We start from the raw sequence: 16,894 nt of genomic DNA, 5'->3' as shown, positions 1-16,894 counted from the left end.
AGGTCTATTAACGTACAGCCAAAAGCAAAAAGCATAAAGGAGGGGGAGGTGAGGGAAGGGGAAAAGCTGAGTTATATTCGTGTTGTTCAAAAATTGAAGCCTTGAGAAAATTGTCCTGCATTAACATATATAAAAAGTAATGGTCTGAAAAATGTTGAAAATTCATAATGTGTTCAGCTTTCGGGCTTGAAACAACTGTTTTGAGCTTAAAAGAGTATCATTATGAGCTTGCAACACTGGTTTCAAGATTAAAATAATGCTATTTTGAGCTCAGAGCCCTTCCAATATGGTTGGAACAACCTGTTTTGAAACAGATATTTTCAAAATGAAATCTTGATGCATATACCTTTGAAAAGGCAAGGGAGATGACCAGGCTCTACTTCAAAATATACAGCCTATGGGACACACTTAGCTTTCCAGGCCCATCTTGGTAATCTCTAGGAGCATCCAAGTTACATTGGTGAAATTCAAAAGTGAGCATCAAATTGCAAGTTAAAACGTTTCTAATAGGTCTAACAAGATAAAATAGGAAAGGTTCTAAAATAATTCTAGCTTCAATCCAGTGTTGGTGATCTAGACCAATGTTTCTCAACCTTGGCAACTTTCAGAGTAGTGGACTTCAACATCCAGAATTCCCCAGGTAGCCATACTAGCTGGGAAATTCTGGCAATTGAAATCCATCCATCTGAATGTTGTCAAAGTTGAGAAATGCTGATCTAGACATTGACCAAAATAGTCAATTTCTATTCCTCAAGTTCTATGTTGTTACTCACAGGGAGCTAACCAACAATCCCCAAATAAAGAAATAGTTAGAAAATGGGCCTCTTACTAATGTTCATAGAAAGTTATTAAGTTTTGAATGAGAGCAGAGATGCCAGAAAAATAATACTATGACATTTTGGGTGGGTGGGGGGTGGTGGTAGAGCAAAGTTATATGGAATACTTCTCTCTGTAAAATACAACAGCAAAGCATCCAGTGTGGTTGTCTTTGAAAATATATTTCTTGAAATTATTCAAAAATTCTACCAAATGCCACTAGAAAATATTCGGCATAGAAATGAATTTGGAAAAGGGAGTCCTTTTGATTAGTTTTATCCCTGGAAAGATAAGCCATCTGTCTGTTGACTTCAAGATCTTCTGGAAATAAAATTTTCCACCAGTTCCTTCAGGAGGGCAGAAAACTTTGATGAAAGAAAAGGCAACCGGGGACTCTTCAATTGTTGAGTGGTAATTCCTGTATCTATGACTTTACCCATGGTTCCAAGGGGTGATGGAAATTTGCAGTTCAAAGAGGAATATAATCTTATTTTAACTGCTGAATCCTCTATGTTAGGGTTGTCAAACTCAATTTCATTGAAGGCCGCATCAGGGTTGTGTTTGACCTCAGGAGGCCGGGTGGGCATGGCCAATTCGATGTCACTCATGTCAGGGGTACCTGTGGGGGCCTGAGCAGTCTGCCAGCAAAAACAGAGCTTGGGAGGCCATTCCATTTTCACTGGCAGAGGGTTGCGTGAGGCCATCACTACAGAAAATGAACTTGGGGGCTGTGCGCAGCCCTCCTGAGCTCTGTTTTCACTGGCAGAGGCATTGCAGGCCGGTCTTTCGCTGTTTCCAGGGTGGCCTTGTGGGCCAGATCTAAGCATCCTGTGGGCCAGATTTGGCCTGCAGGCCTTGAGTTTGACACCCCGCTCTATGTTATATAAAAATTGCCCATCTTTCATCACAAATTTACTTTTTTTCCCTGCATGCATGCACTTAATACTTTTGTCTCTAAGTTTATTTATTTATATATTTTTCAGTGATGACCTCTTCTCACTGCCTTACTGCCCAGGAAAAACATTGGTGGTTGGAGCTTCTTACGTTGCTCTTGAATGTGCTGGATTTCTTGCTGGGCTTGGTTTAGATGTGACTGTCATGGTGCGCTCCATTCTCCTGAGGGGCTTTGATCAGGATATGGCAAATAAAATAGGAGAGCATATGGAAGAGCATGGTGTAAAGTTCATAAGAAAATATGTGCCCACAAAGGTAAGGCTTGCCAAAAAGAAATCATTTTAAAAGTGGCTTTCATGGTAACATGCTTTTTGATTCATATTCCTTCTTCCTAAGACTTCAAAAGTGCCTGTGGCTTTCACAATGTCTCACATATGTTTTAAACCAGTGCGCAGCAATATTTTGGAGGCCAGAGTATTCATGTTTTAAATATATAATTAATGTCAGCCTTGGGACTGCATGAGGTGTGTTTGATGTCGTACTGATTTCACTGGAAAACAAACTTGTTTTTCAGGAGTTGAAGAGCTTTAAATGTGGCAGTGGATGTTTTTTTGCTGCTCACGCTTATTAGCACACCCATTTTTCTGCACCTAACAGCCTACATTTACAATGGGAAAAAAAAACCCATATTGTTGAAAAATCAGATATTTCGATGGCACAATCTGTAGTTCTCTAAAGTTTGATGCCTGAGTCCACATGCAATCCATGCAGTGACGATGGAATGCAATTCATATTGTAGAACATCAGAAGTTGCCTTTTACTAGGTTAAACTATTATCTACTTTTCTTACTGCCAGTAGCTCACTTGGAATCCATGGATTAACCCTTGACTACTAAATGACCTTAGTGCTTTATTCATTCTTTGAAGTGTCTTTGAGATGCTTTTTCTTCCATAAAGGCTGAACACTTAAAGAATGACAAGGCAATTTTGGTTTAGAATACTGGCATTACTTTTTCCCAATATTCATCATATGTAGATTTCCCCCTCATGATATAAGTAGTTAGATGCGTTAAGCCACTGGTGGCAGACATAAATCCCAAGTGGCTTATTATACTTTTAGGCAGAAATCAACTTTAAGGCATTAGGCAGAATTCCATGTGTCTGTGGAATGTTACAGACACAAATGAGCACATGTTAAAATTAATTTTTCTCAAAGTTTGCCTCCGAGGTATCATGGAAGCCAATTTGATATAGTGGTTGGCGTTTCAAAATAGGCAGGGAAAAATCTGGATTCAAGACCCAAATGAACTATAAAACTCAAAATGTTGGGCCATTTTCTTCCTCATGTCTGCCTACATCATGAGTTGGTGGAGAGGTAAAATAATTGAGTAACTGAAAATACGTTGCCTTGTCTTTCTTAAGGGACAGGTCAGGCTATGAACATAATGAATAAATATCAAATAATGGAAAAACATAGCTTGCAAGGTCATCTCTTGTAAGATTCTGACCTATGACCCAAAGGACACTACTGACCTCTGTTCTTAGATTTTCTAACAGATTCTTCCTGCACTCAGCACCAATTATTTGAACCATCATCAGGCTAAGAAAGAATGTTTGAATAGAGCAGTATAAAAAGTTTCTTGGTGGACTAGCAATGGGAAATTGATGAGAACATAGATTTTAAAAGGCTGATCTATCTTTTTGCAAGAGATGTGGCTGCCTCCCCTGTGCCTAGACCATTTTTAAGGAGTCATGGATTGATGTGGTCACATGAACAGCTTCCTAAATACAGTATTACTAGATTCAAAATTGGTTTCCTTTGTGTTCAAACTGTTGGTTTCTTTGGATGGAAAAGACCAGCAGAAAGAAAGACAGGTAGACCCATTGCAGGAAATTTCTTGAAAAATGATCATAAGTTATTTTCTTTAAGTCGCAAGATAATAATTAAAATATAAATATACAGAAGGAACACTTGTGATTAAGGTTTTACCACTATCCCCTACTTAAAGTCAGTATTTAATTTATAAAAATATTGCAGATTGAACAGATTAAGAAAGGAACTCCTGGACTACTAAAAGTTACAGCTCAGGCTACAGAGAACTCTGAAACAATTGAAGGAGAATACAACACAGTAAGTACTTTCCATTTGTTATTTTAGTTGCAGTTAAACTGTGTAAAATGCCTCTGAGCAGAAGAGGCAAAGGAGCGAGGAACAAGATGCTTCCTCGGTCAATGTTACGATGCCTTCAATCATATTGGTGAAAGATATATTCTATCAAAACGTTGAGGACCACAAATGAATTTAAAAGGCTGTATAATAGGCTGAACTACTTGCATTGATCTTCCATCAGTGAACAATCATAAAATTCAGGAACAGCTGCTGGCTTTTTAATGTTCAAGATCCGCTCCCTGAGTTGACTGTCTAGAACTAGGGTGGTTTTCAATGCTTTTGAACATTACAAGGCTGGATCAGATGCCTAGTTTTTTTCTACCTATATTCACTTCCTGATACTTGTATACTTGTACTCATGTTGGAAAAACATAAACCACATATACATAAATTATAATAATAATGAAAGTAAAAAGTTAGCAGCACTTAAGGAAATGCCAAACATTGTTCCTGTTTGGCTGTGATGGACAACTATTTTGTGGCCAAAATGGGGCCACAATTAATATAGGAGTAGGGCCACAGTGAGATATTAATGGAACAGTCATTTAGGTTTCATGGATATGAATGGGCCTGGATTTTGTAATATTTTTATATCACTTTGGATATAGTGATTGTGGAATTATTTCCTTTGGTCTTTTGATTGTACAAATGAGGTTTATCTAACTATTTTCATATCGTTCCAGCCTCATAACAATAAGAAATTAAAATTCCACAATGTTGATGGCAGAAGGATGTTAAGGCCTCAAAGAACAGTATAAGGAACAAATGAAATCTTAGATGATATAACTTGCCCAACTGTGCAGTGTGATCTGATCCACACTGGTACTTGTTCATGAAATTGTGACATTAAAGCTGTTGCATGCTAATGTTATTTGAAACAGCTATACTATATACATTTTTCACCACTTAATTGTGTCGTGTCTTGTTGAGTATTCACAAAAATCCTCATAAACTTCCTAGAATATGTGGAATTAAATTAAAATATTGCTGTTCTTCAGGTGATGCTAGCAATAGGAAGAGATGCCTGCACAAAAAAAATTGGCCTACAGAAAGTTGGAGTGAGGATCAATGAAAAGTAAGGCTAAATTTTTTGTTTTTGTTATGTCTCTTTCTTGCAACATCAATCTTGAAGTTTTTATGCATATAATTTTTCAAGGAAACATACATTTCTCTTCTGAAACATAACTGCTGCAGGAAGAATGACACCATAATTACAGCTTCTTATTACTGGATATGCCAAAAGGGCAAACTTAGCAATAATTAAAATGCTAATGATTAACATTCTGCCATTAAGGCTTTTGCGTTATCTCACCTTGTCAGATGTGTATTGGGCAAAGAAAACCCTGAGCAATACTTTTTTTGTTTGTTTGTTTTCTTAGTGCTTTTGATGGGGTGCAGAGCTTATTTTTTTAGTAATTATATAAGAGGAAAAACATGAAAAATACGGCTTTTCAGTTGCAGCATTATAATAATTATAGCCCTCCGCAGCTGTATGTTTGAGACGAGTGGCTATATGAATTGAATTAAGAGTAAGAGTAGTACTTAAGGGGGGTTCAGACAGGGATGTTATGCAAGAAATTGCATTGTTGTTCCAATCACCAATTTTTCTCTAAGAGTGTTTCTCTCCAAAGCGTATGTTATGGTCCCTTTTTAACGAGATGATGATTCTTTTAATCTGCAACCGAAGCCTTGCATACGGATCATCTTCTTTTCTCTCTCTCTCATCTGATCAACTTCTAGCACAGGAAAAATCCCTGTTAATGACAAGGAACAAACAAACGTGCCTTACATCTATGCTATTGGAGATGTTCTGGAGGGCAAACCAGAACTCACCCCCGTGGCAATTCAGGCGGGAAGGTTGTTGGTGAGGAGGCTTTATGATGGAGCATTCACAAAGGTAAATCAGTGCTTATCATTGTGGCTGTAAAAGCAAAGGTTTTGAAATTAAAAAAGGCATTTTTGTTTTAGGTTTATACACATGTGATTGGTAGCTAAACTGACAGCAACAGTCTCAAGTGAAATTCTTTCAGATGTTTGAATTACAGCTCTCTTTGGACTACAGCCACCATTGCTGGTAGTTAGGGATGATGGGCATTATAGTCCAATAATATCTGAGGAAAATAAACCAGGGAAAGTTTTAGTGGGTTTTTTTTTCTAAGTTTGTGATTGCTCTTGAATTAAATGCTGCTACTTTAAAATCATCTAATGCTCTTAAGATATTATATGCTTGTGATTCTGACAACTATAATGCTTATATCCAAACATTTTTCCCTTGACAGTGTGATTATATAAACGTCCCCACTACAGTATTCACACCTTTGGAATATGGAGCCTGTGGTTATTCAGAAGAAAAAGCAATTGAAAGATTTGGCAATAATAGGATTGAGGTATTTTTGGAAACTGCTAATGTAGACTATGGCTTGTTTGGTTTCTTTTCTGTTTTGACATGAAATTCAGGAAAAACAAATTGCATTCCAAGTCTCTTGATGATCATAAATAAGCAAATGATCATTATCTACTCACCCTTGAGTTGAGATTATCTGCACTTTATATGATTGTTAATTTTATTCCGGGTGTGGTAGGATCTACTTCTATGAACAAGCAGGTGGTTGGATCTGAAAATCGAATTCTGTGTTTCTAAAGAAAAACACCATACTGCGTGCAGAGCACTTATCTTTTTGATAAGCAATATGGTGTCTTGCCTGGTGCCAGGGCCAGAAGTCAGTGGGGCATGGCTCAGAAAGGGGAACTCTCCCCATTTCTCCCAGGCAGTTCTCCATGATACATTCTGGATCAGCTTCCTCATCCATGATCAACTCTTATTGACTTTATTACAAATGACGTGGTAGCACCAGCAGCCAACAACCCAAAGTCTAAAAGGTATTCCATATGAGCCTGGGAATGAACTCAAGGGCCTGGAATGTGCCACAAGGAAAAAAAATACCTCTGCCTTCGTCCCATATCTTTCACTAAATTTTTCCATACTCCTAGTTACTGGGATATGTTACAGCCTCCTCCATTCTCTAAAGCCTTCCCTTGTCCGAATTGGTCCATGTCTAAGCCTGTAGATCCCCTGCCCCCATAAATACATGTCCGGTTACTTCATCCCTCCTTGCCCATCAGCCCAGGATGCTTCTGTTTTGTTTGCTGCAATCCCCAGTATTATTTCCAGTAAGCCACAGTAGCTGGAGATATTGGGTATTATTGTTCAACATATTTGGATGACAATCAGGTTAGGGAAGATTTATGGTCATGTAAGTTTTCATCAGAATTAATGGTGTGTCAGGAGCCTAAGAAAGAACATCTGGATATTCCTCACATCAGTTAAAAGAACAGGTTCCTTACCATTTGGAGCAGCGATTGAATATAGTGAGGAGGTGGATTCCCAGGAAGGAGGGGTGCATTCCTGAGGAGTAAATGGCAATTCACTCCAGATATTATGTGCCAAAGAGAGGGGATGAAGACAGCCCCTCCCTGATAGTTCATGGAGTATATGGTAGATTCAATTAGTAGAGTATATTCAGTTTGACAAAATTTTCCCTATAGGTATGGAATAATAAAAGAATTCAGCTTGGAAGAAGCAAAGCTAGGGAAGTCTGGGAGTTGATGTCCAGTCATCTTTAAGTGCTAAGGTTGAGAAACACTGGTTTTCAGAAAGGCCATTAGTTAAGAAGTAGAAATGTCTCTTCTTTAACTAAGGTGGAAAAAAATAAGATCTAAAATAAAAGCGATCCGGTTGCTGAAATGTCTGTAACTTTGTTCCTGTTCTTTTTCAGTAAATCTTGTTAAATGAAATGTTGAAGGGTGCTGACATGAGCATGACAGTTGGCTGAAATTCAGCATCAGTATTTCTATATCTTTTTTTTTTCCTTTATCAGGTTTACCACAGTTACTTCTGGCCACTGGAGTGGACAGTCCCATCCCGGGACAACAACAGATGCTATGCAAAAATTATTTGCAATCTTGCAGATAGGGTATGCCAAGAACACTTTGTTTTTTTCCCCTGCAAAATGATCAGCATTCCACAGAAGGAGGAGAGGAAGTGTTAATGTTCATTTTGCACACATTGTGACTCACCACCTGATTGCTTTCTGTCTCTAAAGTATGCCTGAGATGCTAATTGAATCTATGTCCTCTTCAGATCCTTAAATTGGAGCTATCTGGGGCTGAGGATGAAACTGCTGCCTTCATTTGGCAGGCATCAATGATATCTTGAAAGTATTAGCTGGTTAAAATCCACCCGCAAATCCACTTCTAAATTATAGAGTCATTGTATAATAATACCTTGGCTAAGCTTTGCAACCATTAAATAGTATTCCTCTTTAACTTTGCACAGTACTTAATTAGTAGCTGTGAATGTTTTAATTTTCTAGATATAACAACAGCTGGAACTCAAAATACAGTGGAAAAACTATTGTATCCTTAGGTAGGGCAAGTGGGCCTTATTCTCTGTGGATCCTTCCCACAGTTTCCACTGCAGTTAATTTGGACGTATATTTTCTAATCTAAATCAGTTATTCCCTTATTTGCAGTTTATCAGAAATTTGACTCCTAAATTGGAAGTGATTTCTTGAAAGTTTCAGGCCTGCAACAAGCAATATGAACCATTTATTCAGTCCTGCTGAGTGGCCCTTTTCTAATGCTACCATCAAAATGCAGCAGTTGGCATAAAGAGCCACCATTCAAAATTGCCTGTTTTTTCCAGGACGTTTTTTTTCAGAAATATTAGAATATATATTTTAAATATAGGAGTTGTGAGGTCCTAATTGCTCAGAAATGATTGGATTTTGATACCATTATGTAGCATGTCTCTATTATGTCAGTGTTTTAGGAAAAACAAAGTCTTAGCAGCCAAAGGAATTCTGTCTAGCCTTCCATGACATATGGCTTAGGAGTGCATAAGAGTTTCTCAGAGTTTCTGATAAATGGTCAATCACATGTGAGGGGGTAGAGCTATAGAACATGCAAGGCCAACCTCAGTTTTGAGGTACCTTGGATCCATATTCTTTTCTTTATTTCAAAGAATGAGGTGCTTTTTCCCATTTAGGGAAAGCCAGGGAGTTATATCCAATATGAATTCCACTAGGACATTTCCAGGTGGTAACTTAAAGTTTTAAACAGATTATGTAATAATCCGGTCAAGTTCAAGAACTGCAAGAGTGAGAACAGCAAACCAAGTTCCATGTTGATTATGGTCAGATTGGCTGGATTATTTGATAGAAAACCTCCCATATTCTTTTTTTTCTGAATTGGCAAACTGCATAATAAAAATTAACTGACAATTTGCTGCCCTTTCCTGATTCTGAGGACAGACTCCGTGACTTCCAGATTTTCTATTTCTTTGTGAAATCTTTATCTCCCTCAAGCCAATTCCTGTGGTTTAAGGGAGATAAAAGGTTATGTTGAATATCCAGGCGGGCTTCTCCAAATCACATTATCTTTAAACCATCTCACTGTGACTTTTAATAACCAAAATCTTTTCGGGTTGAAAACAGAGATGAAAGTTAAGTGATCATTGTTTTTTAAAGAAATGCTTTATCTATATATCAAGCAGCTGATAATTACTTGCTGGCTTTATATTTAAGATAAGAATAGCCTGTTGTCATCTTTTGCATCATTTTTTGGTAACTTGTAAAACTTTCCAGTTGAATTAAAATATATCCTTTGTGCAATTTTCCAGCTAGAATATATGGAACAGAAGAAGTCCAATGACAGTACTCTTAGAAATGAGCAATCTTTAGACAAAGTGGACAAAATAATTAGCTCAGTTAAGTCCTTTTTTGCTACTCTTGCTCCCTAGAATCGAGTTATTGGTTTCCATGTGCTTGGTCCCAATGCTGGAGAAATTACCCAGGGATTTGCAGCAGCCATCAAATGTGGAATAAGGAAAGACCAATTGGACAGCACAATAGGAATCCATCCAGTCTGTGCGGAGGTGGGTATCTGGTGCGGGTTGGCAAAAAGACTATGTTTTCCTAGATATTTTATTATTTTGAACAGCAATTTTGATAAATACTTTTTTCTTCTCCTTTACTATAATCCGTCGGCTGTCCTGTGATGGGAAAAGTGATTAAAAGTGTGGAGCAGGGATTTCCAACTTTGGCAACTTTAAGACTTGTGGACTTCAACTCCCAGAAAGCAAAGGTGGCTGAGGAATTCTTGGAGCTGAAGTCCACAAGTTTTAAAGTTGCCAAGGTTGGAGACCCCTGGTGTGGAGAAGCAATTAAGGTGTTCAACTTGCACAAGGAAGTTTGAGGTTCAAGTATCCTTTGAAGTTGACTGGGACCAGTAAAAATGAAGGGCAATCTCCCTGTAACTGGTTTAAGTTGCTGGAGAAAGTGTGAAATAGAAACCTAAGAACTTCCCAATAACAGAACTTATGTTTTCCCTGTAAAGGCTCCTGGGTTTAATTCTTGGTATTTCAAGAGAGATCTTGAAAAGTCTCCTATTAAACCCCTACAGAGTTTCTGTCAGTTTGATGCTCCGCTAAAAAAAAAAGACTTGCAAGGCTTAACAGAAATTCTTCACATTTACCATCAAAGTTTCATGCCAGCATGAGAACTCTCTGCAATACTGAATTGTGAATTCTCCTGTGAATCGCTGAAGCTGCAGTCTAAATAAGTCATACCTAGTTAGTACTGACATTAAAAAAAGTCAAGAAAACCCAGGCTATTCATGCTCTGAGTGCTCCTGTTACTTGCCCCAGCTCCTGCAAACCCAGCAGTTTGAATACATTCAAATGTGAGTAAATAAATAGGTACCACTTTGGTGGGAAGGGAACAGTGTTCTGTGTGCCTTGGCGTATAGTCATGATGGCCACATGACCGTGGCAATGTCTTTGGACAATGCTGGCTTCCTTGGCTAAGAAACGGAGATGAGCACCGCCCCCTAGAATTGGACATGACTGGGCAGGGGAAATTCCTTTATAGAGAAATTTTTAAAAAAATATATTGAAAGAAGGCAGTGCTAGTATTGCTCCAAATAGCAATACTTTCGTATCGTTGCTAGGAGGACAATGATTATAACTAGATACGATGGATGTTACCTTTATATTTGGTGTACCTAATTTCAGAACTGTAAATTAATTGATTAACCTATTTTAGACTTGCTACTGAAAACTAAGACTGAGTGCCAAGAAATCACAACACGAAATCATTTCTGTTTTTATTCTTGTTGTCTTACATCATAACTAGACTCACCTGATTGTATCACTAATATACTAATAGTAGGTTAAAAGAAGAAAGCACACAATCTAATCCAATCTTAACTTGTGGTCCATGGGCCGGATGTGTCATGTGCTGGCCACACCCACTCCCGGTTTAGCAAAGAGGAAAATAGTCACTATATCACATGACAACAACATAGCACCATGAGTTTGACACCCCTGATCTAACCCAAGGTCTTTATTTTGTTTCCCATAGAAACATCTTAAAAGTTTGAACTGAAAAAAATTAATACATTCTTTTCTTCAAAAGGCCCTATGTTGAGAGAAATCCAGGAAAAACCCTTAAAAGCAACATACCTGTGCGGATGGTACAGAAGAGAGAATCATCTGGATGATTTCTCTCAACATTAAAATGGAAAGATTAGTTGTATCTTTGGAAAATTACATGTTAGAGTAGTAAAAAAATTGATTGAAATTATATGTGAATCTAAATGAAAACAAGAGTGGATCTGTTGTCTTCTGGTCCCCCTCTTCCTAACAGATCTGCAAATGTGGAATGTAAAGATGCGCAGAATTTTAGGCATGAAATTTTGCAAAACACTTCATTTTGCATTCAAATAAATTAGGATATAGTTATTATACTTAAAGAGAACTTTTAGCACTAGCACTGCCAAAGACCTTTTAATACTATTCAAAAATGAGAATAAATGTTTTATAGAAATCAGTGTACTGTAATAATTAATTTGGATTTAAGCAAAGATAAATAAAATTGCTATATTTAAAAAGCCAGCATCTACTAACAATACTCTTCAAAGCCAGAGAGGGAGGAAGGTTTTCAGTCTACTGAAACTTATCCTTAGTATTTTCAGGTGCACTAAACTTATTTGCATGGCTAAGATATGGAGATGCTGAATCCTTTTCCTATTTATTTTCGCTAAGGGGTGGCTTTGATGCCAGATAATTGCCTTGCTTTGAACCTTTTAGACCAAATTGTATTTAATTTCCTGTCTGCATTTAGATGTCCTGGTGTTAGCAAGGTTGCCCAGGAAATAACCAAAGACAGCCAACCCATCGTATTTGTTGTCATTTCCTCATCGATTTGTTATCTGAGTTCAGGATTGAAAAAGCATCCTAAACACATCTAGAACTATGTGAAAAGCTATAACTGCTCAGACTACTGAACAAATCTAATCCACATATTTTCATAGATATCAAGGGCCATTTGCCACAGTCTGATGTCTTCATGTGACATTTTTGTTTGCAGTTTTCTTCTGATCCATCCAGGGCTGCCCTGAAATCTAATCTCATCCCTCGGGACTCTAGATTTGTGTTATTATAGCTTCAGATCCATGTACAGTCTTCTACATCTCTTTTAAAAAAAAAGTAACAGTTGAAGGAAGTGCAAATAAAAATGGTGCAAGGAACATGCTTTATACAAGCAGAGCTTCATAAAATTCATAATCTTATATACAGTAATCCAGCTAGCCCTGCTTATCTTTTAAGCCTAGATTTAAAAACAAAAACCAGGAATGGCCCATCTTATTTGTCTTAATAGGATTAGTACTTGGATGGGAATCCAGAGGGCAGTGTTTCTCAACATAGAGACTTTAAGATGCCTAGGCTTAACTTCCCTGGCTGGGGAATTCTTCCCTTGTTGAAGTCCAGCCACTTTAAAGTTGCTAAAGGCTGTAAGCTAAGTTGGCAAATAAATAAACAAACAAAGGAAATGAAAACAAACTAGGGTGGAGAAATGCAATAGCAGCCACTGCCATATCATTACCAAGAAGGCAACATGGGCTTCTTTATGCAGCCACCAAAGAAGTTCCTCTTGAAAGAGCTCAGCCTCACATGTTCCGTATGAACTGGCAGTGATTTCAAATGGCATCAGGTAGAGATTTTCCCATCTCTACTTGGAAATGATGGAATCTGGGACTTTCTGCACATAAAGCATATTTGTTGCCACTGAAATGCAAGACCCCTATTCTCCTGTGAAACAGGGATTGCTACTATTTGTGGGGATGCCTGAATGTCTTTTCAGATTGACAAATCCTATGAGCATGAGGTTGTCCCACATTTCCTCCCACATCACTTTGGCCTCTTGAAAATATTGCTTAGCTAATGTGTAGAAAAGGAAACACTGCTCAGTCCACCCGAATATTTGTACATGACATATTAAAGATTCAACTTGTTTTACTGCCACACATCATGATTCTGTGTAAAATTTGTCTTTGATAAAGGGTAATCTTCCAAAATGTGTTTTATGATATACGTTGGACTGGTTCTCAGCCAGCAAAAGCCTTTAAGATCAGAGGACTCATTTTTCTAATTTCAGTGCAAATTTAAATAGATTATCATTCCTCTATAGTAAGGGTTGTTTTGACTGACTTCCACAAATTGCTAAGTCACAAACCATGGTTTACAAACCCCAATGCCTGTTTCACACATGAAAAGGTCTATCCATGCAAGATATATTAAATATGACTTGGTAATAAGTGAGTCCCATTAGTCTTTTTAATCAGTCTTTACAATATGAAGAATAGACCAAAGTATTACATATATGAGGATTCTAAAACCCTGAGAAGTTTTCATAATAAAAATATCTGACCCGTGTGCTGCTTTGGCTATGAAAAACGATCTCAAAGTCAGACTAGTTATTTGTGGTTGTAGAAGGCCATGCATCCACAGAGAACTGCTTCTTAGAATTGAGCAAATCAACATTACTTTCCATACCCAGAAAAGCTTTTCTAAACAATATCCATGGCTTGTGTTTTCTTCCTTTTGTCTTTTTAGATATTCACTACATTGTCGGTGACAAAGCGCTCTGGTGAAAATGTTGCTCAGTCTGGATGCTGAGGTTAAAGTCACCTGCTGTTTGCCATTGCCAAAGACTGACTTTCATCATTGTTGCAACCTTCAGAAGTCCGCAGCCTGGGGCATAAGAACCATTAAGACCTACGTTCCCTCAGCTTCAACTGGCAGAGGAGCAGACGAAGAACACTGAAAGCTGCAAATTAATTGTGATGATTGCACGGCAACTGGCATGACAGCAGGATAGGCCCATGATCAAGATGCTGCTGGCAAAGCATTGGCAAGATGCTTCCATGAAGTCGTAGCCTAAAACCAGTTTATCTGGTAGGCAACGATGGAACAATTGCCAGCACAACTTGAAACTCTTTCCCTCATTGAAATAAAGAGACTTAGCTTCACTTTTGTGATTTTTACAGACCCTCCAACAACACAAATCTATCTGGATCTTCTACAGAAACAAATGACCAAGTTCTGAAGAAATAAACCTTTTCCTAAGATGAAACAGCAGATCATTGTGCCCTCTCAAATTCTGTAAAATTGAAAGGGATACTGTGTCACTGTTATTCATGGTTTAGAAACTGTGCTGTATCCCTGATGCTAATTACACTGAGTCATTTCAACAGAAAAAAATCCCCCCCTCCATCATCAAAGCAAACCATGTCTGAATTATTTATATAAAAGACTATATAGAAAAAGATTTATAAATGTGTTCCTGAAAGCTTTTCTGGTTCATAATGTTCCTTCATGCCTTCTGAAGTTTTTTTTTTCTTGATGTGCTGGATATTAATGTGTTCTGTTTAAACCTACTGTATCCCATTTCCATGCATATCACTCTGTTCAATTGTGACTGAAGAAAAAATGGGCAGTCTGTGGCCAGATTATTTCTGTAAGTAATCAGTTCCTCTATTGCAGAATTCTCTAATCAGTTTATTGCAGGATTCTCCCAAGTCCCTGAGAGAATCTTAGAGAAAGAATGGTATTTGTCACTTCTGATTTAATCCTGTCTCCTTGGTACCTCCCAAGTGGAAAGAAATATTCCTTTCCCCCTCAATCTGGCAGGTGCAAAAGATCAAATCCACACATAAAGGTCCAATTAAACTGATTTATTGCTAAACAGCCTATGCACAGGAATCTTCTTAATTAATAATTAGTATCTGCTTGGAGTTAGATAAGGGTCCACTGAACTTAAGGGCAGAGGGAGGGGAATTGAATTTAGCCTGTTTGTGGATACATAGGGATCTTAGACCAATCTCTTAACTCCACCCCCAAGTTCTGCCACTCCTCCTCCTATACAATCCTAATATAAATTAAAGCTTCCTGCATAAATGATTTAAGGACACTGATCTATGTTCTGAGAATGATGTGTGCCTTCCTCAGCAAGGTAGCATGGGACATAGTTGCAGTGGTTTTCTCTCTGTCCTGCTGCATACGTTATATTACATCCTGGTTTGCTTAGCCAGCTGCAATCAACTGGGTTCAATCCATTGCTACAGCATAAACTGATATCATAGTGACTGAGTATTCAGTCTATTGAAATAAATAACTTTATAACATGATTCATGTTTCATAACATGAAATAATCTTTGTTATTGCAGGTCATGTTATTGCAGATGCTAGTTATGTGATGCTGGTTTGTTTCCATTTATCAACTGGATTGAACTCTAAAGGATCTTTCTTGGATTGGCTGTTGGTTTAGGAGTCAAATTGTTGGCTCAAACTTTATTCAATGTATCAATAAATACATAATATATAGTAGATTATATATTTTATATAATATATTAGATGGATAAATGCCATGGTAGATAGAGAGAAAAGATTGGAGATCCATGTGCCTGGAATAGAAAGGACTCCTGCCTTAGCCAGGGGGTTAGACTAGAAGATCTTCAAAGTCCCTTCCAGCCGTATAATTCTAGGCATATGCTTCATTCTAATCTGCATCATATACCCATTTATATGAAAATGGATCCCATTAATTTAGCAATATTTAATAATTGCCAGCGAGGGACACGGTAGCTCAGTGGCTAAGATGCTGAGCTTGTCAATCAGAAAGGTCGGCAGTTCGGTGGTTCGAATCCCAAGTACCACGTAATAGAGTAAGTTCCCGTTACTTGTCCCAGCTTCTGCCAACCTAGCAATTCGAGAGCACAATAAAAATGCAAGTAGGAAAATAGGGACCACTTTGGTGGGAAGGTAACAGCATTCCATACGCCTTCGGCATTTAGTCATGACCACATGAACACGGAGACGTCTTTGGACAGCGCTGACTCTTCGGCTTTGTAACGGAGATGAGTACCACCCCCTAGAGCCGGAAACAACTAGCACGTATTATGTGCGAGGGGAACCTTTATAATATATTTTGTATAATATAATGTATTATACAGAAATATAATATAGCATGTTCTGTTTAATGAGAGTCCAATGTATGCCCAGAAAGTAATCTTTATAGAGAGGCATGGAGGAGCTTAATTGCTGTACAGATGAATCCTAATCTTGCAGCTAAAACTCCATTCTTAATTCCCTGCCAAAAAACTGCTAATGGTTTTAAATATAGTTTTAGGGAGTGGAGATTAGATTTACTTCCACCTTCTGTTGGTACTAATTTGATCAAGGATGTAGGTCTGTGTAGCATCAGGCAGACATGCTGAAATATAGAATATAGCAACTGTTGGGGTTATAAATTGCCTGTTGGCATTACAAAAAAGACAGTATAGTGTTCACTTCCTGCTGATGAAGCAAGGATAGCAGCAAGAAAACTGCATTAGATACCTATACTAATGGATATAATTACTTCAGAGCAAGTTTCATTTAACAAAGGTTCTTAATAGATACTTCCAGTAAAAGGCCTACTGGGCTGATTTTTTTCTATGCTAAGGCTAAATAGGTAACACAGGTAGTTCTCGACTTACGAACACAACTGAGCCCCAAATTTCCATTGCTAAGCAAAACAGTGAGTTTTGCCCATTTTATGACCTTTCTTGCCATTGCTGTTAAGTGAATCACTGCAAATTAGTAACATGGTTGTTAATTGAATCTGGCTCCCC

The 16,894-nt window shown here is 37.9% G+C and overlaps 1 protein-coding gene across 2 annotated transcripts in view; it reads left to right on the top strand.

Annotated features, from left to right (window-relative positions):
- The window catches only part of TXNRD1 (thioredoxin reductase 1), a 31,455-nt gene extending 16,883 nt beyond the window's left edge, over window positions 1-14,572 (top strand). Inside the window, exons 7-14 of one of the 2 annotated variants that reach the window (XM_026726704.2) lie at window positions 1,800-2,025; window positions 3,749-3,841; window positions 4,879-4,955; window positions 5,621-5,777; window positions 6,160-6,267; window positions 7,759-7,854; window positions 9,681-9,815; window positions 13,836-14,572. In XM_026726704.2, coding sequence (XP_026582489.2) covers window positions 1,800-2,025; window positions 3,749-3,841; window positions 4,879-4,955; window positions 5,621-5,777; window positions 6,160-6,267; window positions 7,759-7,854; window positions 9,681-9,815; window positions 13,836-13,904 — 961 coding nt within the window. In that variant the 3' untranslated portion in view covers window positions 13,905-14,572. The remainder of the gene's footprint in view (window positions 1-1,799; window positions 2,026-3,748; window positions 3,842-4,878; window positions 4,956-5,620; window positions 5,778-6,159; window positions 6,268-7,758; window positions 7,855-9,680; window positions 9,816-13,835) is intronic. The other variant, XM_087934888.1, reaches the window with a different exon arrangement.
- Window positions 14,573-16,894: the final 2,322 nt, after the last annotated feature.

Source organism: Pseudonaja textilis, chromosome 5, assembly GCF_049901715.1.
Source record: "Pseudonaja textilis isolate UNSWEBS1 chromosome 5, rPseTex1.2, whole genome shotgun sequence".
NCBI classification, from domain to species: Eukaryota; Metazoa; Chordata; class Lepidosauria; order Squamata; family Elapidae; genus Pseudonaja; species Pseudonaja textilis.
The sequence above is the reverse complement of the archived record's forward strand: the minus strand, read 5'-3'. Positions and strand labels throughout refer to the sequence as shown.